Below are 24,388 nucleotides of genomic sequence, written 5' to 3'. Positions count from 1 at the left end.
ACTGTGTGGCCTTTTTGTAAATGTCCAGTCTGACAATGCCACAGCGGTGGCGTACATAAATCGTCAAGAGTAAACAGGCTGCTCAGGAGGCAATAGATTTTATCTTCATGAACTCAATGTTCCCACACTGTCTGCATTCCAGGCATAGTAAATTGGTGGGCAGATTTGAAACTAAAAAAGAGAGCAGAGCAGATGCGGGACTTTGAGTGAGGCACACGGGAGCAGAAAGTCTAACTAGAGTAAAGTATCAATTTTTTATTGAAATAATACATGAATTCATAAGTTTACATTTATAGGCACGTAGCTCAATGATTATAATTTGTATTCAATCATATATTACATTCCAACAAGGACTTCTATGTAAACATATGAGGATATAAATAGAAAATACATAACAATGAATATGTGATACTCAGTGTCACAAAAAAAAAAAAAAATGGCAAAATCAGAAATACAGTAACATTGGAACGTCCATACATTGCTAATAATAGTGTGTATATAACGGTTGTTGTAAGCTCTACGCCGTTTCGGGACCTTATAGCCACTCATCAGGAGCATAACCGTATTATTCACCTACGAGTAGGGAAAATGGCAATATTTAGAATAAGTTTGAAGGACAAGTGGGCAAATGTAAAACATGAAATTCCACATTCTTCCACAAAGACCATGGACTTACAATTGCGTTTGTGCAAAGGCGGCGCAGCCCTGAATGCAAAACCCGCCCACAATGCCAGGGTCCGAAGCTGAGGGGGCGTATCCAGGCAGCAAACCCAGCACCAAGAGCCCCCCAGATTGGGTCAAAGTATGAATCCAAATTGAAAAGTGACGGGGGTGACCTCAAAGAGAGGGGGAAAAATAAAACCTGAAAAGCAAAAACATGAAGTGAATGGGTGAGAATAGTGTGAAAGGATAAAAGGGGGGGGGGGGGGGGGGTAGAGCGGTGAAAATAGGTTGGAAAAAGAAGAGTGAAAGAGAGGGGAAGAGAAAAATGAAAAAGTGAAATAAGAAAATATTAGAAAAAAAGAGAGTAGAATATGTGAGAAACTACCAGGATAGTCCAGAAGAAGACCAGGAAAGGGGAATAGTGGAGCAAGGGGAGAAAAGTGAGTGAAAGAAAGGGGGGAAGAAAGACCAAACCTGTAAAGGTAGGAGTAGGGGCATGGTTGCCATAGTGTGTATTCGGAGACACCTCACTGGGAGAAGCCAAAGCGGGGAGTGCCGCCGCAGAGTCACCCCCAACGTCATGCAGCCAGCAAACCAAAGGGGACCGGGAGGCGCTGCAACCCTGCCAGCCAAGCACCAAGCTGGCCGACCGCGAGCGTCAAACCGACCCCACCAAGCGCTGGAGAGGGAAAACACGCTGCCGCTATATAGGCGTCACCAGGACGCTGAACAGCCGGCGCGGGAGGCATGGCGTCGACGCGCAGTGGAGGAGGCCCCGCCCGCCTCACGTCACAACAAGGCGGAGGGGAGATCCCCAGTGCGCGTCGCAGCTCCGGAATAGGCAGAAAGGGCAGGCCGAGACAGACAGCGGCCAGAACCAACAGCGTACGGACACAACTGCAAAAATTAAATTGTCAAGGGGCAAAAACACTTGAGAAATCTGGTGGGCAGATTTGTTTTCAGCTGTCAACTGTCTCCGGAGACATACATTTTTTAACCAGAGATGTTGAAGAAGATCTGCCAATGTTGGGGAACCCCAGGTTGTGGATCTTTTTGCATCCAAGTTCAATGCGAAGCTGGAAAGGTTCATGTCCTGAACAAGCATTGCAGTGGATGCTCTGGTGATGTTTTGAGACTAGTTCTCCCTAATTTATGCCTTTTCGTTTCATATTCCACCTCGTCTGCTTCGCAGGATTCAAGTAGAGGAAATTACGTTGATTCGGAGCACCCCGACCTGGCCCAGTAGAACTTGGTACTCTGACATTGTGAAACATGTTAGCTGAGAACGCTTGGAATCCTCCCAGATCAAACTAAACTTCTGTTGAAGGTCATGTCTTCTATCCTTCATTACAGTGGCTGGCTTTAACGGTATGGATGTTGAAGCCAAGGTCTTGGGAAACGGGGGAGTCTTATTCAGTCATTCCTACACTGCTGAAGGTACAGAATGTGACTTCATGGAAGATTTACCACAGAATTTGAGGTGATTGTAGCCGTATTAGTGCAATTGTGACAGAGAAAATTGAGTACTGTCCGTGATACTTTTTTTATTTGCACTAACATATCATTTTTCATGGACAAGCTTTCGGGGTGTGTCCCGGGGACACACCCCGAAAGCTCGTCCATGAAAAATAGGTTAGTCCACAGAATTTGGAAATCTTATTTTGCTTGCTTAAGATTAAAGGCTCGTACACACTAGGAAAATTGTGCGAATATTTTTGTCCAAAGAATTTTCGTACGGTGTGTACACAACTTTCGACAGCTGATGAAGTTGGGACAGCGTCCCAACTTTTGTGGAGTTGGGGTTGTACTTTTCTGTTTTGCAGAACTCTCCATTGAATCCATCTGGGATATTCATTTAGTCCTTATGACTTGGAAGGTTATCTTTTCTGGCTGCCATTACATTGGCTTGCATAGTGTTCCTGATGCTCCTCCATGACAAGGTGGTTCTACGGTTTCAGACATTTTTTTTTTTTTTTTTGTAAACCTAAAGTCAGTTCTTCTTTCCATCTAAACCAGGAGGACAATGTGTTATAATTTTCTGACCTAAGCCACAGGTGCCGGGGAACAACGCTGTTCACTTTTGGATGTGGTTCTTGCTATCAGGTGTTACCTGAAGTCTACCGCTACAATTTGTCAGTTAAATTTCCTCTCTGTGCTTTCTGAAGGCACAAGGAAGGGTCATGCAGCTTCCAAGTCTACCACTTTTCATTAGGTCAGTCAGCTTATTTCTCAGGCTTATGATCTAAAGGGCAAAGTGCCACTGTTTTCAGTAATGGTTTATTCCACTAGGAGTGTGGGTGCTTCCTGGGCTATTCAACCTTCAGGCTTCAGTAGCTTAAGTTAGTAAAGATGCTATCTGGTCTTCAGTTCATACTGTTAAAACATTTTACCAGATTGATGTTTGAGCCACTGAAGACGCTATCTTTGGTTGACGTGTTTTGCAGGTTGTTGAGTGAGATTTTAACCTGTTCTGGTTTAGATGTTTTGGGGCTAGTTGGCTTGTTGCCCTCCCCTCATATTCAGTGCTTTAAAACTTGCCCATCGTAATGGATATGAAGATGCTGTGTGTCCTGTTATGTACAATAAAGAAAATGAGATTTTTGGCTTACCTGTATAATTTTTTTTCTTGGAGTACATTACGGGACACAGGAATCCCACCCCTCTTCTACAAAAATTGAAGCCCTCTCTAATGGGGAGGGATTATGTCTAGTCTTGCCAGTGTCCAATCACCTGACAGTGGCGGCATAACCCTTTCACAATGGATATGAAGATGCTCTATGTCCCATGATGTATTCAAGAAAAGGATTTTACAGGTAAGCCCAAAATCCCGTTGTTGTAAATCTAGGATTCTAGGGAGAGTGATGCAATATAACAAATATTCTATCAAGCACAAATTTATTATGCAAATAATAACATTTTTCAAATTGCTGTTTTTGCAGTACTATGGACCGTGATAAAGTTGGAGTTCCTACAGATGGGGAATCTCATGCTATCACCTATCCGCCAGCCATTGTGGTGTATATTGTTGATCCTTTTAATTATGAAAATAATGATGAAGGCTCAGGTTCATCTAGTGTTTGGACTTTAGGACTTCTCCGCTGCTTTCTGGAACTATTGAACACTCTCCCACCACACATTCGCAATACAGTTTCTGTCCAGGTAGGTTTTGTTTCTGTTCATGTGTTTTTGCAGTTTATTAGCCAACTGTTGCCTAAAAAGGTCATTTCTTATTCATTAATATTGTGTTATTAATCTCCTGTGCTGTTATTCCTCTCTTGCATACTTACACCTAAACCCAGTAGCTAGCTCACACTATCATGTGACACGCACGCACGCACACACACATATTATACGGTGTGTGCAAATATATATATATATATATATATATATATATATATATATATATATATATATATATATATATATATATATATATATATATATATTGGTTTATATATACAAAGTGAAATTCCAAAATAAATAAATATATCAGTCTCGTGCTGGATAATATATAACACTTCCTATCACACTGCAAAAAAATCTCTAGTGATTCACCCCACCACTCCTCCGCAGTGTGTCAATCAAGATGTGCTTTAACCTTAAAGGAATGACCTGCATATCATAGAGGTCATTAAAAGCCTTATTTATTCCCGCTGTCTGGGGTCCAGGTGTCCCAGATAGTGTCCAGTTTTCCATGATCACTTAAGACAATACCACATAGTGTGTCTCATTTTTTTTTTTAAGCCACATTTATTAAACATTCAACAGTGCACCATCTCCTAAATGCACATAGGTAAACTGTCAAAACATCTCCATTTGACATTCACCATAAAATAACCTGTATTCCAAGTTATTTCTTGACCTGTGCCCAATTAGGTCATTAAGCCCTGCCAAACATGTTTTGTGACCAATACAGGAGGATTTGGGCACTGTCAAACAAAGTGACCAGCTTTATATAATTCCTCCTACTCCAGCGTGGCTCATTTTTTTTTTTTCCAGTGTCCTAGGAGAACGGTCTGCTTTTCTCTACTAGTTTTGTGAGAGTGCTTCTCGGCTTTTCAGGATCAGGCAATGGTTTCTCAGATTTGTGAGACTGGCAACCTAGTCTTCTATGCACACATTCTCTAAATTTTGCCAGGTCAGTGTTCAGGCCTCACCTAGTTTCGGCTTTAGGCGTAAGCTCCATTAGGCAGCTCTTTGAGTGGATTGGTTTGCGTTTTGTTTGTTGTTGCCCACACCTCAGTTGGACTGCTTTTGGAATTCCCAAATATCTTTGAATCCTTTGCCCCTCAATAAACGAGAAGGAAAGTGTTTTATGCAGTGTGCAAAAATCCATTTGTTTCCAGCGATGTAGAAAGTTTTTTTTGTTTTGCCAGTGTTTTTTCTTTTGTTTTTAAATCATGCATATAAGGCTATTGCACGTGGCAGTCTTCATTTGTCAAGGGGAAAAACCCCTTTAGCTGAAGCTTCGTGACTGTCTTTGTCACAATAAGCACCCACCATTGCATATATTGCAGACCTGGAAGGTGTAAAGCTTGAGTGAGGTGGGCTTCAACTTTTAAGACTGAACAGACATTGAGTTGTTTATGATTGGCGCGGTACTATTCTTCTATTGAGCAAATAATGCACCCATAATCTTGTGACTACTAGAGTACATGACTTAGATTTACCTGGTTATTTAAAGTGGTGGTGATAACAATATACACAGTTAGGTGACCGGCCTCAGGTGATACAGAGATGAATCATAAGTTGTACCTGTTTTATCTGCAGTTCTCTTCTCTACAGCTTTATAAAACGCACATTTTTATACCGCATCTCTCACCTTAAGAAAGCGGGGGGGGGGGTGGGGATCTGATGTCTCGCACTGCAGAGCTAGAGCACAGAGTACCCCGTTAGCTGAGTGGAGAGAAGGGAGCCCCTTGTACAAGCATCCATAGAAAAACATACAGAGCTGAGGCTATCAGTCACCTGCTGTGTGCTGGAGAGGGCAGTTCCTCACCTTTTTGAGGTTGTCACATTAGCTTAGAGCCTTTTCGGTGACCCATGCAGTTAGAGGGATCAGAAAGGTGCTTTGGATCCAGACTAGTACTTACTATAGGGGGATGTGCTTTGTTCATTTTTCATGTCTTGAGGTTTACAACCATTTTAAACGACCTGTGGAACCACAAAGTGACTCTGTTAAACACTTAATAGCTTGTGAGTGGTCAACTTCAAAGAAATGCTGAGTGAAGACTTGCAGAAATGTTAATCTCAGTGTATTCTTGTCATCCTTGGAGTCGTGCATCTGACTAGCACTTCAAAAATGGGCAAAAATCATTACTAAACATGCCCATGCCAGGAATCCTCATATTCTTGTTTATCTTTTCAGATTGTTCCATGTGAGTATCTCCTACAACCAGTGAGGCACGAAGACCGTCAAAATTACACCCAGCATTTAAAATCACTAGCTTTCTCAGTGTTTACACAGTGCCGAAGACCACTTCCATATTCAACAAATGTGAAAACGCTAACTGGCTTTGGACCAGGGCTTGCCATTGAAAATTCTCTAAAGAGTCCAGAAGTAAGTAGTATTCTTGTGTTTCTAAAATACTTTATTGCACATCTTTGTTTTGCCATCTGCATGATATAATTCACTTTGTAGAATCATTTTGTATTATGATGCAGGGTTCTGTTAAAGAATATGCAGAGCAGTGTAAATGATCTTTTTCATATTTGGCTGACAGTGTCTTAAAAATAGTCCTTTCCACCAGAAATTGCTTTGCTTAAAGTGGGAGTAAACTCCCATGCATGAATTGTACCTATAGGTAAGCCTATAATGACACTTGCATATAGGTACTGTAAATATCTTCTAAACGTGCACAGTTTAGGAGATATTTACTGTAGATGCAGCCTGTGATGTCATCGGTGCATGCACTCTGAAGGAACGGCGACCTGAGTCCTGTGGCTTCCTCCAGCCTGAAACAAGATTTATGGGCATGCAGGATAGAGGGGGTGGGGGTTTATCCTGGGCTTGCCTACATTTTTGTTTGTGTTTTTTTTTTAACTGGAGTCCAGTTCTCCTGTAGGTGGCAGTATATCTTGCAATATCTGAATTCATGTGTTCCCCCTCAATGGCCTTCAAGAAAACAATTTTGCAATGCGTACAAAAATCCTGTTTCTTATCGTACATCACAGAACTTTTTAGGGAAACCTGCATTTGCTAAATTTCTTAGGCACTGTTTGCAAGAATTTTTCAGTATTTAAATCAGTTCCCATGGAGCCCCCTGGAAGCTATGGCCAATCTGTACACATGGATAAGGCCTCTCTGTCTTTCAGCTGTTGGTGCCTAAGGTTTTTACCGCACACCGAGGCTCTTACCTTTTAACTCGGGGGTCTCAAACTGGTGGCCCTCCAGCTGTTGCAGAACTACAAGTCCCATAATGCCTCTGCCCGAGGGAGTCATGCTTGTAACGCTCAGCCTTGCAATGCCTCATGGGACTTGTAGTTTTGCAATAGCTGGAGGGCCGCCAGTTTGAGACCCCTGTTTTAACAGTTGAATGGCAGGAGGCAAGGCTTAGCTATAGAACTAAATGGGATGTTTGACCTTGAGCAAAGTCGAGGACCTGTATACCGCCTACGCTGATGTGCTAGAGCACTACCGTCTTGGGTGCTTTTTAGGTTGGCTGTAGTTCTGTAGTAACATTTTGTGTTTTTTTAACTTGAAGAATGCAAGTTCATTTTTTGATTTTTTTTTTTTTTTTCCTCTGTTAGAGACCAGACTGCATTCGACTCTACACACCACCTTTTATTCTGGCACCAGTTAAAGACAAGCAGACCGAACTCGGTGAAACATTTGGAGAGGCTGGTCAAAAATATAATGTTCTTTTTCTTGGATACTGCTTATCTCATGATCAGAAATGGCTTTTGGCGTCTTGTACAGACCTCTATGGAGAGTTGTTGGAAACATGCATCATAAATATCGATGTGCAAAATCGGTAAGTGTTATGCCACAATGTCTCATTAAATCTTGCACCTTTATATTCAATAAAATGTGGTTTGGACTCCATTTTATGTATTTGTTTGAATTTACAGAGCTAGGAGGAAAAAGGGCTCTGCTCGTCGCAGTGGCCTTCAGAAATTATGGGAATGGTGTCAAGGACTTGTACAAATGAGTTCTTTGCCGTGGAGGGTAGTCATTGGTCGCTTGGGAAGGATAGGTCATGGAGAGCTAAAAGGTATGTCTTTATATAAAGTCCAGAAATCTTGTGTATTATACATTGATGGTAGAACTATAGGCAAAGTTTTTCTTAAGTTTAATTTTGTATAGACTATGGAGGGTTTTAACCCTTCATATTTATTTTCATTTTACAATCTCTGTCCCATTGGGAAGGGGGCACATACAGCAATAAAAAAAAAAAAAAGTGTTCTAATCCATTTCTACTCTGTCCAGAAAAAAAAATTCCTTTAGTTATACTTTAAGCTGTACATATGTCTGTACTGGGTACTAACTAGCATGCTTTTGACCTGTGTATGTACTTTTATTTGTAATGTTTTTTTAGTATAAGTCAATGCACCTACTATGTTTTGTTGTTTTTGTTTTTCATCTGTAATGTATTTTGCAAATGTTCACTGTGATATGCTTTGATATTATATGCGAAAGGCTGACTTGAAGTAAATACTTGGCATATCTCTACCCAAAACATTTTTCTTGGTTTAGGATAGATTGAGGGAAGGATTAGAACCTCGGTTATGTTTTTTTTCTGCTCCTAAGGCTCTGTTAGGGAGAATATCTCCCCATCACTTTCTGTTCTGATAACATGTTACTATGTAGGGAGTGAGTGGAACTCTCCAACAGTACCACTACCAGACAAAAATTTTAAGAAAAGTTGGGGAAGATGTAGTAATGGATATTTTTCGGTCTATTTGTTTACTTTTCTTTCTTTTTTTTTCACGATTGAAAAATATTCAATAAAAATGGCGTGATTTAAAAAAAGAAAAGTTGTGGAAGCCGTGCGAATTGCATGCAATCTTGCAGAGCACACAAGTGTGAAGCAGGAATTGGACTTTTGTGTAAGGCCCCTTTCACATATGCCTTCAGTTGGTTTCATCAGTTCAGTCACGTTTTTTTCAAAGAAAAAACGGAGCAGTTTACATCAGTTTTTACATCCACTTAGCCACTTGAGTCAAATTTTTGGTTTACATTAGAGCTGCACGATTCTGGATAAAATGAGAATCACGATTGTTTTGCTTAAAGGGGCAGGGTCACTCAATGACCCCATGCCTTTGTTTAATTAAGTGGTGGGCTCGAATGACAGCTCCTTCTCGGTGCTATTAAGTATAGGAAAAAAAAACCCTACTATTAAATTTAAAAGCTGACAGTGACCGTCGGTGAGTGAGGGAGCCTGTCTGTACAGACTGCCCCTTGCTATGTATAATGCTCTCCTGCCTTTCTCCACCACAAACCCCCCACCACCCCCTACAGTGACTGGTTGCTCCTAACAACCAATGCAAACACAGATGCAACACAACGGACCCTTCATCCGTTTACATCCGTTTTTTTTAACGGATGAAAAACGGGGCTTTCATCCGTTCAAAAAAAACGGTGTTGACAGAAGCGGATGAAAATAGATGATCATCTGTTGTCATCCGTTTTTCATATGTCAATGGATGGATGAAAAATGGATGAACGGTCTGTATGTGTGAAAGGAGCCTTAGTCTGGACCATGAGTTATAAGCTGCCCCGTTCAGGTGATCACACTAGCAAACAAAATTGTTATGATAGCCCATATAACGTCTCAGTTTTTTTATTAGTGTCCTTAGCTGATGTACAACCTCTCACTTCTGAGAGCAGGTTTCTGGCTTGTAAATACTGTAAGGTTGAAGACTAGACTTTGCTTGGTTCTTCATTTGGAAGAAAAAAAAAACTGTCTCCTGTTTGCTGCATAGATGCCACTGCGCCTTTATTGCAGCTTTTGGATCCATCACTGCTCTGAAACTACCTGGATCCAGCTATATTTAATATGCAAGGCTGTCCTCTAACTTTTGCCTTTGGCTCTGAACTTTGGCACTCATCCTCGGCACAGCAGTGCAGTTAATTGTAGAGTGCTGTACAGGTCCAGGCAATGATGATCCAAATCCTGGTAGATGAAAACCCTATGCGCTGAAGCTGGGAGTCTTCCTTGGGAAGGGGCCGGTACTCCAAGTGGAGAGTTCAGGGCACCTTCCTCTCTGGGGTTCCCAAACCTTCTTACACTAACCCCCTCAGCCTCAGGGTAGTCGGTGGACTCATGGCCCTTGCCATGGGCACAGAGAGGTGAGTGGCAGGAATATTTAAGGCCAAGAGAGGTGTGTTGTAGGGGGGGTTGCAGCGCTTTAAAATTGTTGTGGCCATGGCCTAGTACATGCCAGTTTCTGCATGCTAAAATGTTGGCTAAGCCCCTGCAACACAGTTGGGCACGCATGTGTGTTCATAGTTCTGCACGATGTGGGAGGTCCATTGCTTTCCCCTCAACTCTTGAGTGGAATCTTGAATGAGCATATTGCTCTGTTCCAAACACCCTACAGCATCAGCAGCTACCCTGCTCTGGATTGCACCCCAGGTCTCTTAATTAATCAGCCTTAACTGTGGAGCAGCACTCCTGTTCCGCAGAAACCGTCTCTGCAGTGATTGCGGTTGCGAGTACCCCCCAAGGGATCCCCTCACTCTTATGGTGGATGTCGGACAGTAATGAAATAGGATGAAGGGCAGGCTTGCACAGAGCGTATAGGCCATGATGAGATTATTCTGGGTTCCTCTCCAAACCTGGGTCTTTGGATCTCAATCTTCACATGTCTGAGTCTTGCCTTCTCACCTCCCCATTCCTCCTTTTTACCGAAAAAGATATTTTCAGCCTCCTATGGCAAACCTGATGGTGAAGATTTCTGTGGATGCACAAGAAGCAAGTGTCATTGTCTGGCTTGTCTGTCCCAGCAGCGTTGCTTCCTGATAAAGATGAGGGAATGAAAAATGAGGATGGTGAATCTTTTGGAGACAGAATACTCACCCCAGGATGGTCAGTCACCCTCTATCTCCTCTAACAGCTTTTGTTTGAAGCTAGAAATGTCCCCACCTGCTGGAGTTAAAGCAGAACTTCACCTAGAAGGGGAAGTTCTGCTTGTTTGCCTCCTCCCGCCCCCTCTTTACTTTGGGGGGGCATGGATACCTGGCTTTGATAGGTTCCCACTTCTGGCCAGGTTGCCACAGTGATCCAAAAGGAAAGTGACATGTCACAGGCAGCTGACCATTTACAAAGCACAGTTGAAGGCGCAAGCAGTAACAGCTGGCTTCCCAAAGTAAACATGCTGGCACCTTGACTCCAAGACTGCCAAAGAGCTGGCTGGATCCATAAGTGTCCTATTATTGAAAGTCAGCAGCCACAGTATTTGTAACTACTGACTTTCAATTTTTTGTTTTAGACTGAAGAACCGCTTTAAAATTGCCAGTATAGTTTCTCTTCTAAAACCCCAGTGTATAGGCTTCACAGAAGGTTTGCACAGCAGTACCTAGTGGCGGAGGCCTTCTACAAAAAGTGGAAAGTGCCAGTGGTGGATCAAACCTTTTCCTGCCTCCAAAACCTCTGGTTCAAGTTGAGTTTGAGAAACGCTGACAATCTGGGCCAAGCGCATGGTGCCCAGCCACAGATCGATACTAACAGTATCCTCAGTTTTCCAGAAATCTACTGCATAGACTGGTGTTCTCCCTGTGGCAAAATTCTTGCCTACCATTTATGTCAGTACCAATGTCCAGAATCCTTTGGCTGCGGTACTGGACTGTGGAGACATTTTGTAGGAAATGTTTAGAAAGGATTACGAAGTACAACTGTTGGGAGAGTGCTTAGGCACCTTTATTAAGGACATCATGGGTGAAAAGAGCATAGTAAGAAGAAAACTAAGGTGCCCATGGCAAACTGCCCCTTCTGTGTTTTCGAAAAGTCCTTTTCAGTCTTTTACTAGGTTCTTTCTCAAGTTCTGGACATCCAAACCCTAAAATCTGCCCACCTCTTGAAGATTCTGGGCCTATTAGACTGCCTTACAGCATCTTCACTGTTGCAGGTGAATTTTCAACCTACATACAGTGGGGACGGAAAGTCTTCAGACCCCCTTAAATTTTTCACTCTGTCATATTGCGGCCATTTGCTAAAATCATTTAAGTTCATTTTTTTTTCCACATTAATGTACACACTACCCCATATTGACAGAAAAACACAGAATTGTTGACATTTTTGCAGATTTATTAACCACTTCAATACAGGGCACTTAGACACCTTCCTGCCCAGACCAATTTTCAGCTTTCAGCACTGACGCAGTTTGAATGACAGTTGTGCGGTCATGCTACACTGTACCCAAACTAAATTTTTATAATTTTGTTCCCACAAATAAAGCTTTCTTTTGGTGGTATTTGATCACCTCTGCCGTTTTTATTTTTTGCTAAACAAATAAAAAAACACCGAAAATTTTGAAAAAAATAAAAGTTTTGCTTTTGTTTCTGTTAAAAAAAATTGTAAATAAGTAAGTTTTCTCTGTCACCGATGGGCACTGATACGGCGGCACCGATGAGGTGGTACCAATGAGCGGGCACTGACGATGGGCACTGATATGCGGCACTGATATGTGGCACTGATATGCAGCACTGATGGGCATTGATAGGCGGCACTGATGGGCATTCATGGGTGGCACTGGTTGGCACTAATGGGCACTGATAGGCGACACTGGGCACTGAAAGGCGGCACTGCTGGGCACTGAAAGGCAGCACTGCTGGGCATTGATAGGGTGGCACTGATAGGTGGCACTGCTGGGCACTGATAGGTGGCACTGCTGGGCACTGATAGGTGGCACTGCTGGGCAGCACTGATAGGTGGCACTGCTGGGCAGCACTGATAGGTGGCACTGATAGGCATCCCTGGTGGCACTGGCAGTGGTAGGCATTGGAGTGGGCACTGATTGGCAGCTGCCTGGGCACTGATTGGCAGCTGCCTGGGCACATAGTGGTATTTCCCTGGGGGTCTAGGGGCATACCTGGTGGTCCAGTGTGGTTGGCTTCCCTGGTGGTCCTGGGCGGCTTCCCTGGTGGTCCTGGGCGGGACCCGAGAAGGAGCTGTGCTGATAGACACTCAGCACAGTCCCCCCTGTCAGGAGAGCAGCAGCTGATCGGCTCTCCTCTACTCGCGTCTGTCAGACGCAAGTGAGGAAAAGCCGATTACCGGCTCTTCCTATTTACATCGTGATCAGCCGTGAGTGGACACGGCTGATCACGTGGTAAAGAGTCTCCATCAGAGACTCTTACCTAGATCGGTGTTGCTGGGTGTCAGTCTGACACCCCGCAACAACGATCGCCGCGATGCGCGCCCCAAGGGGCGCGCAGCGGCTCGATATTCCTGATCACGTCATATGACGTCCGGTCAGGAATATCAAACCACTTTGCCGCCGTCATTTTGTAATAGGGCGGGCGGCAAGTGGTTAAAAAAGAAAAACTGAAATATCACATGGTCCGAAGTATTCAAACCCTTTGCTCAGTATTTAGTAGAAGCACCCTTTTGATCTAATACAGCCATGAGTCTTTTTGGGAAAGGTGCAACAAGTTTTTCCCACGTGGATTTGGGGAACCTCTGCCATTCCTCCTTGCAGATCCTCTCCAGTTCTGTCAGGTTGGATGGTAGATGTTGGTGGACAGCCATTTTTAGGTCTCTCCAGAGATGCTCAATTGGGTTTAAGTCAGGGCTCTGGCTGGGCCATTCAAGAACAGTCGCAGAGTTGCTGTGAAGCCACTCCTTTGTTATTTTAGCTGTGTGCTTAGGGTCATTGTCTTGTTGGAAGGTAAACCTTCAGCCAAGTCTGAGGTCCTGAGCACTCTGGAGAAGGTTTTCGTCCAGGATATCCCTGTACTTGACCGTAATCATCTTTCCCTCGATTGCAACCAGTCGTCCTGTCCCTGCAGCTGAAAAACACCCCCACAGCATGATGCCGCCACCACAATGCTTCTCTGTTGGGACTGTATTGGACAGGTGATGAGCAGTGCCTGGTTTTCTCCACATGCACCGCTTAGAATTAAGGCCAAAAAGTTCTATCTTGGTCTCATCAGACCAAAGAATCTTATTTCTCACCATCTTGGAGTCCTTCAGGTGTTTTTTAGCAAACTCCATGGGGGCTTTCATGTGTCTTGCACTGAGGAGAGGGCACCGTCGGGCCACTCTTCCATAAAGCCCCGACCGCTGGAGGGCTGCAGTGATGGTTGACTTTCTACAACTTTCTCCCATCTCCTGACTGCATCTCTGGAGCTCAGCCACAGTGATCTTTGCTCTCTCACTAAGGCTCTTCTCAGTTTGGCCAGACGGCCAACTCTGGGAAGGGTTCTGGTCGTCCCAAACATCTTTCATTTAAGGATTATGGAGGCCACTGTGCTCTTAGGAACCTTAAGTGCAGCAGAATTTTTTTGTAACCTTGGCCAGATCTGTGCCTTGCCACAATTTGGTCTCTGAGCTCTTCAGGCAGTTCCTTTTGACCTCATGATTCTCATCTGCTCTGACATGCACTGTGAGCTGTAAGGTCTTATATAGACAGACAGGTGTATGGCTTTCCTAATCAAGTATAATCAAACACAGCTGGACTCAAATGAAGGTGTAGAACCATCTCAAGGATGATCAGAAGAAATGCACAGCGCCTGAGTTAAATATGAGTGTCACACCAAAGGGTCTGAATACTTAGGACCATGTGATATTTTAGTTTTTCATTTTTTAATAAATCTGCAAAAATGTCAACAATTCTGTGTTTTTCTGTCCAATACGGGGTGCTGTGTGTACAATAATGAGGAAACAAAATGAACTTGATTTTAGCAAATGGCTGCAATATAACAGAGTGAAAAATTTAAGGGGATCTGAATACTTTCCATCCCCACTGTAAATCTTTTTTGGATTCAACCCACCATTTGGAGTACTTGGGTCTAGTCTTGGACACGGTCGAAGCCCATGTGTTTCTTCCTAGGAATGAGTTTCTCTTCAAGTTCATATCCAGATCCTGTGCTCCAGAAAGCTTCCAGCGGTCTGATTTTGCATTAGGGTACTGGGGCTCATGGTGTCCAATCTGGACTAAAGCAACATTTGGCCTTGAGCACCCTGGAAAAGTCTAACTTTGAGTCTGTTTGGGATATCCCCTTTACCAATTAACTCGTAAGGTTGTATTTCTCATAGCTGTCACATCAGCGGGATGGGTATCAGAACTGACATTATCTTGTAAAGAACATTTCTCTAGTCGTCTGTCCAGGACAGCACTAGAGAGATGGACTCCACCTGCGGAGGCAGGAAATACAACATTCAGATCCATAAAGGGTGACTTCCGTCCCTCTTCCCCAGTCTTTGTGTTTCCTCCACCGAAGGAGGTGGCTGGATGAGAGCTCTCCTTCCCTTGAGCCTAGGTGCTGCCTGAGGGAGAAGGAGGTCTGCAAGTACCTAATAAGGATGTCAGGCTGCGAAGGAGCTGGTACCAGAGTCCTCCTCCAGGATAGCCTGGGGAGGGCTGGTGTTCCCTGCACGGGGCTCATGGCGATCTGCTGGCAGATACTACGGTATCCCGGCGTGAGGGCGGGCGTAGGCCTCGAGTTCCGGCCTGTGGAACGCAGGAGGAGGGCGGGTACTTCCGGTTCCGGGTCACACGGTCAGTGTGACCGCTGGATTCATGGTGGTTTATTTAAAAAAACGCCAGCCACAGTACGGTCCTGATCCACAGCACGATGCTCCAGCGGAGGACAGCATGGACCTAACTGAACCAGGTGGCAGTGGTGCTGGCCCAGCTCAGGTAGGCAGACACTGGGGTGCCTTTGACCTTCAGGGCTGGGGGTGACAGTCTTATTGTTGGCACCCATCCCCCCCTATTGAGATGGGATCCAGGCTAAAGGGTCATGTGAATCCTGTCAGTGGCTGGTGGGGGTGCACATAGGTGTTGGTGAAGGTATACACCCACTGGTTGGCTAAGCTGATAGCAGCTTTTCTTTGTTTTTTCTTTTCCTTTGCCTTTTGGGTTCTTATTCCAGTGCCACAGCGAGAAATAAACCACGGTTTCTACTCTCATGTTTTCGTAGTAAGGAAACCGTCGGGCAAATTCCGCCTAATAATGAACTTAAAGTCGCTGAACAAATGAGTGACCTAAAAAGAAATTTCGGATGGAAATAATCTTTACGGTGAAGTCAATTCTTCCCCCGGATTGCTTCATGGCCTCCCTCAATCTATTTATACGACCCGATCCATGAAGAATCTCAAAAAATTGAGGGTGGCAGTCAATAGGGAAAGACGGTCTGACATTTTTCAGTTCAGGGCCCTGCCATTTGGCCTGTCCTCATCCCCCAGGATTTTTACGAAAATCCTGGCCGAAGCACTGGCCCCCCTGAGAATGAAAGGAATATTGGTCATCCCATACTTAGACGACCTTTTATTTTTTGCACCCTCCGTGCTCCAATTACAAGGAGAACTGCGGGTGGCCATTTCCCTTATGGAAAAGCTGGGTGGTTGATAAACAGGGAGAAGTCGAACCTAACCCCGACACAGGTCTTACAGTAATTGGGGTTCTTGGTGAACTCAGTGACGCAGAAGATCTATCTCACAGAGAAGAAAGTAGAAAAGGTGAAGGCGACAGCAGCCTTTTTTCAGAACAATCTGGCAGTTTCCATCCTTTCAGCCAGCTATGTCATATCTGGGTCTCCTGGCAGCAACAATCCCTGCAGTACAGGCAAGGGCTCATTTCAGGTGTCTCCAAACCAATATCCTGAACAGCAGGAATTGCTGGACATGACCTTCCGCCAAGAGGTCTCTGTAGTGGTGGAGGGAGGAGGAGAACTTTGTGCAGGGTCTATTATGGTCTCTTCCAGTGTCCGTCTGCATCACCACAGAAGCCAGTACCTGGGGGGCCCACTGGGGGTCAAGAGTAGCCCAAGGGCACTGGGAGAAAACACATTCCCAAAGATTAGCCAACTGGAGGGAGTTGCAAGCGGTCTGGGAAGTGCTAAGGGCATTTGCCAGACAGCTGAAAAGTCCCCATGTACAAGTCCTCTCAGAGAGTGTGGTAGCAGTCTCTTATTTAAACAAACAAGGGGAAACAAGGTGTCTGTCCTTAATCAGACTAGCGAGCGCCATCTTTTCTTGGGCAGAGAGGAACCTGAAGTCAATATCCGCAGTCCATCTAACGGGAGTGGACAATCATCTGGTGGATTTTCTGAGCCAACACCAAGTGTACGAGTCAGAATGGTCACTAAACAGGGAAATCTTCCAGCTAATGGTAGAGAAATGGGGCCTTCCAGAGGTGTATTGTTTGTCAACAAATCAAATGCCAAGGTTCCATTGTACTTCTTGCTGGAAAGAGAAGTAGGGGCCAAGGGGATAGATGCCTTGGCCCAGAAGGGGGTGTTTCGCATTTGCTCCACCCCCCCCCCCCCCCCCCCCCCCCCCCCCCCTTCAGACTTATTCCTCTGGTCCCGAGAAAGTTTATTCAAGAGCGCACCACAATGATCCTTGTGGTCCCGTATTGCCTGAAAAGGTCATGGTTTTCCACGCTGTTACGCCTGACAGAGGAGCCAGCCTCATGCTGCCCTAGAGGAAGGATCTGCTGTCCCAGGGCCTATTTCTATTACCAAAAATACAGACCCTGAAATTGTCAGCTTGGTGTCTGAAGAAAGCCTCCTGAAGTCTAAGGGGCTTTCGGACAGGGTGGTAAACCCAATTCTTTCTAGTAGAAAGAAGGTAACCCAAACAATTTCTGTTAAATTTTGGAAAGCTTTCTGTTCATGGGTAGATACCAAGAAGGTGTCACCAGCCATCTTGGAGTTTTTACAAGACAGTGTGGATCAAGGACTGGCCATTAGTACATTAAAAGTGCAGGTATCGGCCTTGTCTGATTTTTTTTTTTTTTTTTTTTTGAGCAACCCCCGGCATTAGACTGGGGGTTGTTAGCTAGTTAGCATGTTCTCTAAGGATTAGACCCATTCCATTCAAAATTCTGCCAAAATGGGACCTGTTGACAGTATTGCAAGGTAGGATAAAATGATCGGAAAGGAAGAGCTGTCCTTTAAAGTGGGTCACACTCAAAACTGTCTTTTTAGTGGCCATATCCACAGCTAGACGCATTAGCGAGCTGCAAGCACTTTCCATCAAGGAGCCTTTCCTGAAAATTTTTGAAGACATACTGGTATTGTGTACAGACCCAGGGTTTTTTCCTAAAGTAGTGTCAAAATTCCACAGGACTCAGGAAATTATTTTGCCACCTTTCTGTGGGTCCCCAACCAATCCAAAGGAAACAGAATTCCATCAACTGGATGTGAGAGCTTGTGTTTTACGGTATCTGGAATTGTCAAAGCATTAGAAAATCCAATGCTCTATTCATTTTGCATTCCGGAAAAAAATTTGGGTTCCAAGCTTCGACAGGCACAATCGCAAGGTGGCTTAAACACACTATTGTGGAAACTTACAAGATTTTAAAAAAGGAATGTCCTTTTTCCTCATGGCTCACTCCACATGGGCACTATCGGCTTCTTGGGCGGAGCGAGCTGGAGCGACACCAGAACAAATCTGCCGAGCAGCAACATGAGCAAACTACTCAACTTTTATAAAGCATTATAGATTGGACCCTATCTCAGTGCAAGCTCAAGCGTTTGGGAGAAAATCCTCCAAGTGGTAGTCCCCAACCCCCCCCCAATCTAGTAAGTTCTCGTTGACCCTCTCTAGTGATGTCCTGGACAACTAGAGAAAACTAGCGTTAGACTTACTGGTAACTCTGTTTCTAGCTGTTGTCCAGGACAGCAGGGATTCCCTCCCTATATGCTGTTATACCTTTGGACGAGTGTTTTTGTTTCAGAAGCCACTCCGGGGAAGTTCTCGGTTAAAGACTGGGGAAGAAGAATGGAAGCCGCCCTTTATGGATCTGAATGTTGTATTTCCTGCCTCCGGAGGTGGAGCCTATCTCTCTAGAGCTGTCCTGGGCGACTCCAAGAAACAGAGTTACCAGTGAGTCTAATGCCCCGTACACACGGTCGGATTTTCCGACGGAAAATGTGTGATAGGACCTTGTTGCCGTGTGTAGGCTCCATCACACGTTTTCCATCGGATTTTCTGACACACAAAGTTTGAGAGCAAAATCCGTTGTCGGAATTTCTGATCGTGTGTACACAAATCCGACGCACAAAGTGCCACGCATGCTCAGAATAAATAAAGAGATGAAAGCTATTGGCTACTGCCCCGTTTTTAGTCCCGACATACGTGTTTTACGTCACCGCGTTCAGAATGATTGGATTTTCCAACAACTTCGTATGACCGTGTGTATGCAAGACAAGTTTGAGCCAACATTCGTCTGAAAAAATCCTAGGATTTTGTTGTCGGAATGTCCGATCAATGTCCGACCGTGTGTAAGGGGCATTACTCTAGTTTTATTGTTCTTCATAAAGACAAGGGGGTATTGAGGCCTTGGGCCTCTTTTCCCTAATGTGGTTTCCTGCTTCTACCTTTTTATTTAGGACATCATACTGACACTTTTTTTCTTTTTTTTTGTCCTGCTCCAAAGCACCCAAAGGAGATCAATTTACATGGTTTACATGTAGTGACTACACTGCGAATTTCTTTCTCAGCCTCTGTTTTCATCTGAACCCCAGGTTCTTTTTGTCCTTCCTGCAGGCTATCCCAAGGACTGCCCTGCATCTTTACTCCATTTTTAGGTGGATTAGGCAGATTCTCTAATCCTAGAAATCCTGCTTTCCCTGTTGAGGCTCACTTGACTTGTTCAGTGTCTTCGACTTTTTAGCACTTGTTTTTCTGATTTGCAGGGCTGCTGCCTGGTTCTGTAGTCATACATTTGTAAAGTTTTACCAGGTGGGATGTTCAGGCCTCTGTTGACTCCACTTCGGCTATAGAGTGCCTCAAGCTGCTTTTTGAGTTAGGAACCTGATTCCCCTTGTTTTGGGCCTCTTGACTTGGTTTTGTATTTGTTACATTCTATGATTAAGACTTAAGGGAGTCTGTGTCTTGTGCTGTGCAATTAAGAAATAAGAACTTTTGCTTACCCGTGAAATTATTTTCTTGGTGTACAATACAGGACACAGGCCAACCCGTCACTCTGTACTGGCATTTTCGTCTGCTTGCTAAAGAACTGAGGAATCCTGGGAGTGGGAGGGGTTATGTGGTGTGTCCTAACAATTTTGTTTGCCAGTGTCCTCACCTGAATATAGTATAGCGTATAACCCATTGTCGTGACTTAAGAGCCCATGGCATGTACATGCCATGGAAAAAAGGATTTTACAAGTAGGTCAAATCTTAAATCCTTCTTTTTGGCTTGACAACACCTCTTGGCCAGTGTGGCTGACCTTCTCAATAATGACCTACAGTGAGGTTTGAAAATTAATCCATCTTAATCCATCTGTTCAGAAACTGTTTGCATGTCTGGGCCACCCAATATGCTTTTTTGAAAAATAAGGATTGTACACTTTATGCTTACTATGATGTACAGTGTTGTTATGATTGACTTATAATTAAATAATTTTTTTTTTTCAGATTGGAGTTGTCTACTGAGTCGTCGCAATCTTCAGTCACTGAGCAAGAGGTTGAAGGATACGTGCAGGATGTGTGGTATATCAGCAGCAGACTCTCCCAGCATACTAAGCGCTTGTTTGGTGGCAATGGAGCCACAGGGGTCATTTGTGATCATGCCAGGTACCTCTTGCTTATCTGTATGTTTTCAAACTAGTGTTTTTGTTTTTTTTTTCTATATAATCTTTATACAAAGCAGAGTAACATGTCTCAATAGGCATTCTTCAACATGTAAGGAAAAATTGCATATATTATACATGTCTATGGGATTTGCTAACCAATATAACACATCTATGTGCTTTAATGTCTACTCCATTAGGAGTAGGCGGCAGCTTTAATGATATAACCACAGATCTAGAACACAATAAACAGTGGAACAAATATATTCCAAGACCTATCCCAGATTGTCAAAAGCAGTATGAATTTGAAAATCATGCCAAATAACAATGCGATCCTATAGACATCGCTGCAGAGGAAGGGGGGGAAAATGGCCTCCATCATACCTCTCTTCCCAATGGACCGCCATCACAGGAGTCGCACATTCAGGCACTTAAGTACTGAGATAAAGGAGTAGGATTGTCCTCAGATGAGGTGACTTCGCCTACCGTGGCAAAACTTTAGGTCAGGTTATCCAGTTTAGGCAGTTGTAAAACAAGAAAAGGGGGAAAAAAATAAAGGGGGGGAGGGGACAATACAACAAAAGTTCAGGTACGTACCAAAATCGTCTGCATAGCAGTCCGATTGCTCACACCCATGCCCATCGATATTCTGTGGAAAGGATACTAAAGAGTAGCAGAAGAGAGCCAATCCTCCGTCTAGAGAGAATTCCAGCTCACTGTCACAGAGACATCATTCGTGTTTAAAGAGAGGGTTCCGCCAACTCCAGAAGAGCCAAGCCTAGGCTAAAAGACACTGGTTAGGAACCCTATCCAGCCACACCAACAATACACCGGTAAAGCATTCACGAGTATCCCTACAGGTTGCTATCCAGTCCTCCGCGTCCCCGGTCCTGTTCACCCCTCAATAGATGGGAAAATGAGTGTTTTAAAATCTGCTTTGTTGGAATTTATCTACATTTGCGATTTGTGTTCTATCTGAGCCAACCTTATTTGACTCGTTATTTGGCATTACTTTAGAATCAAGAAAATACATCCTGCTCTGTAGATCAACAAATAATGGTCTATAATTGAATATTTCTCAATATTTGGGACTCAGTAGTATATTTGTAGACCTCAGTTGTGTTTTGACCCACAAACTTTACACCTCTTGTGTAATTGTGACGTTTTCCTTTTTACAATACAGTAATGTTAGTGCTGATATGCATGCATTTTCTGTAGATAAGTGCTTACTTTTTTCCCTTTGCAGATTCTGTATCAACAGGTTCTGTGTTTGGTCGGAGCACCACGCTAACAATGACTTCTCAACTTAATACCCCACAAGATACATCATGCACACATATCTTAGTTTTCCCTACATCTGCATTTGTGCAAGTAGCATCAGCGAGCAACACAAATGAGAACCTTTTCAGTTCAAATACTGGTAAGTGTTTGTGTATCGTTAATCTTCTGAAATCTTTGAACAATGCATACATTGATAATTGCATATACTGCTGTGCATCAGGCAGCTTACTGTTTTTATAAAAAATATATACAACGTTCCTTTCATTATATTGTCCATAGCAGTGATGTGCTAAAGCCAATACCAGTCTATCCAACAGTCCTTTTAGTATAGTGCCCATAGCAGTGATATGCTAAAACCCAATACTAGTCTGCATTTGAGCATGTTGATATTTTCAGACTAGTGATATCTGTTGAGATGAATAACTGCCCTTTTCTTATTAAATAGTCTTGGTTATACATTTTTTAAAGTTCTGCCTGCTACTCAATGTTGCTTTACACTTGGATGGTAAACGCTTTAAATACACTATTCTACTGAAAGATTAAATGGTTGCGTTTTTATGTGGGGGGGATGATGTGTGTGTGTGTGTGTGTATGTATATGTGTATGTATATACACACCACAGAGAATAGCGAACACATACAAAAATGCAAAAGTAGTAACTTTTTAATCTTACCAGGCTGCTTAAAAGCACCCAATCTTAATGAGTAATTATGGGTATTTAGTCACATCATATGGCCATACCATGCTTAAGCCCACCACTGCACCAAAGTACATCATTTTCAGTGGGTTCTACACTATTCATAAAAAAGACTGCTTGGGGTGGAGCACCTTACCCTCCCACAACAGTACTTCATTGTTAGTGTCAACTAGTGCTCCAGAAAGAGTCCCTTTATAGTGCAGTTTAAGCAGTGTATCCTGCAGCTAGCACACATCTCCCATGGTTAAGAGAAGTGGGATTTATCTTTCTTTTTTATGAATAGTGTAGGACCCACTGAAAATTAGGTACTTTGGCGCAGTGGTGGGCTTAAGCATGGTATGGCCAGCAGCCTTGTAAGATTTAAGTTACTCCTTTTTGCATTTTTATATGTGTGCGCTATTCTCTGTGGTTCTGTGTGTGTGTGTGTGTGTGTGTGTGTGTGTGTGTATATATATATTTATTATACTACATAAAACTTTTGTGATATTTAGTATATGTCAATTCTTTTCTCTATTGGAGATGGAACAGATGGCATGGGAATTTTTGATGTACTCGAGACGCCCGATGACTTGGATCCAGATATTATTAACATATTTCCTGCATCGCCCGGTGGTTCTCCAATCCATTCACCTGGATCCCATTATCCTCATGGAGGCGATGTTGGCAAGGTAATGTAGTTCTAAAGTAGCATGTGGGGCGATTTTTCAAGCTATACATATGGATGATCAAGGAAAAGTTTAATGTACACCCTTTCAGAAACAATAAAAATAAACTAATGAACACCCTTCCCAGTCCCTGGTGCACTTATCTCTGTGCGTGATACAGTTTCTTTGTCCACAAAGCTCAGTGCAGGTTTGAAATCCATGCTGTTCTTTCCCTTGGTACTCAAGGACAGATAAGAGCAGTTCTCGTGTTCTGACCAACCAGAACCACTCTGATCCATTCCAGCATCCTTAGGGAAAGAGGAAGGACAGAGTGATTTTTCAGACCCCAGAATCACGCCACTGGGCTGTGTGGACAGTGAAACTGCATCACCCACGGAGGTAAGTGCAGCTGAGACTGGCAGGCAAGGAGTGTTCACATTTTCTTTTTTTTTTCCCGGGAAAAAATTAACTAATACTTTAAAGTGGCACATAAACAAAAATGTCTGTCCTGCCACCAGTAGAAAATAATAGGAAATCTTTCTAGGAAGCAAATTGGTAGAACTCCCCAAATGGGGGACCCAAGTAGCTGACAACCCTCATCAGGTTTCTTTTGCCAAGTTTTACTGGAGTTCACTTTCATGTTGGCTAAATGTTCTTTTTCGGTCACGTAAATGGTAAAACGTCTCAAATCTAATCTAATTGATACATTCAGTGATCTGTAGCAGATAAAAAAAACTACTGCAATTTTGTACTGTTCACCTAAGAAAGTGAAAAAACATTCACTGTGTTTAGGACACACTAAAAGCTTTATGCCCTCTTTATATCTTTTAGCTCTCTAGTCTTTTTAAGTGTGTACTTAAACTTGGGGCTTATTGTTCAAAGTGATATAAAATTTGTTTTATAAAGACTTTGTGAATATTAGAAAATTCAGCAATGGATAGTGTGTAAGGTTCAATTATTAAGCTTATTCCTAAGCAATTAGTTTTTCAAACATTGAAATTACAGGGTCAAGGTACTGATCGACTGCTGTCCACGGAATCCCATGATGAGGTGACTAACATCTTGCAGCAACCCTTGGCACTAGGTTACTTTGTTTCAACTGCCAAAGCTGGCCCTCTACCTGACTGGTTTTGGTCGTCATGCCCTCAAGCACAAAATCAGTGCCCTCTGTTTCTTAAGGTAAATGTGTTTTTTTAATTTTCCGAAATCCCCTTTTAGAGTATGTGCACAAATCTAGAGGACATGCCGTTTCAGATGTGTTCTGAAGGTCTCCCAGGATGAGAGAGGGTGTGTGTGCGGAAAGCTGGGATCAGCAGAAGTGCTATGACTATATTGACCCTACAGGCCAAGTAGTCCATATCTGCTTGAAATGAACATTAATGGTGGCTCCTCAAGCCATTTGGGTGACTCAGT

At 43.5% G+C, this 24,388-nt stretch overlaps 1 protein-coding gene across 2 annotated transcripts in view; it reads left to right on the top strand.

The window, feature by feature from the left end:
• MED13 (mediator complex subunit 13) overlaps positions 1–24,388 on the top strand; it is a 151,356-nt gene that overhangs the window by 118,174 nt on the left and 8,794 nt on the right. For both annotated transcript variants that reach the window (XM_073615258.1, XM_073615257.1), the window contains exons 21-28: positions 3,603–3,822; positions 6,032–6,223; positions 7,414–7,637; positions 7,735–7,877; positions 20,199–20,357; positions 21,600–21,773; positions 22,851–22,999; positions 23,981–24,154. In XM_073615258.1, the coding sequence (XP_073471359.1) occupies positions 3,603–3,822; positions 6,032–6,223; positions 7,414–7,637; positions 7,735–7,877; positions 20,199–20,357; positions 21,600–21,773; positions 22,851–22,999; positions 23,981–24,154 (1,435 nt within the window). The remainder of the gene's footprint in view (positions 1–3,602; positions 3,823–6,031; positions 6,224–7,413; positions 7,638–7,734; positions 7,878–20,198; positions 20,358–21,599; positions 21,774–22,850; positions 23,000–23,980; positions 24,155–24,388) is intronic.

The sequence above is a fragment of the Aquarana catesbeiana genome, linkage group LG02, assembly GCF_042186555.1.
Source record: "Aquarana catesbeiana isolate 2022-GZ linkage group LG02, ASM4218655v1, whole genome shotgun sequence".
In the NCBI taxonomy this organism is placed as follows: domain Eukaryota; kingdom Metazoa; phylum Chordata; class Amphibia; order Anura; family Ranidae; genus Aquarana; species Aquarana catesbeiana.
The sequence above is the reverse complement of the archived record's forward strand: the minus strand, read 5'-3'. Positions and strand labels throughout refer to the sequence as shown.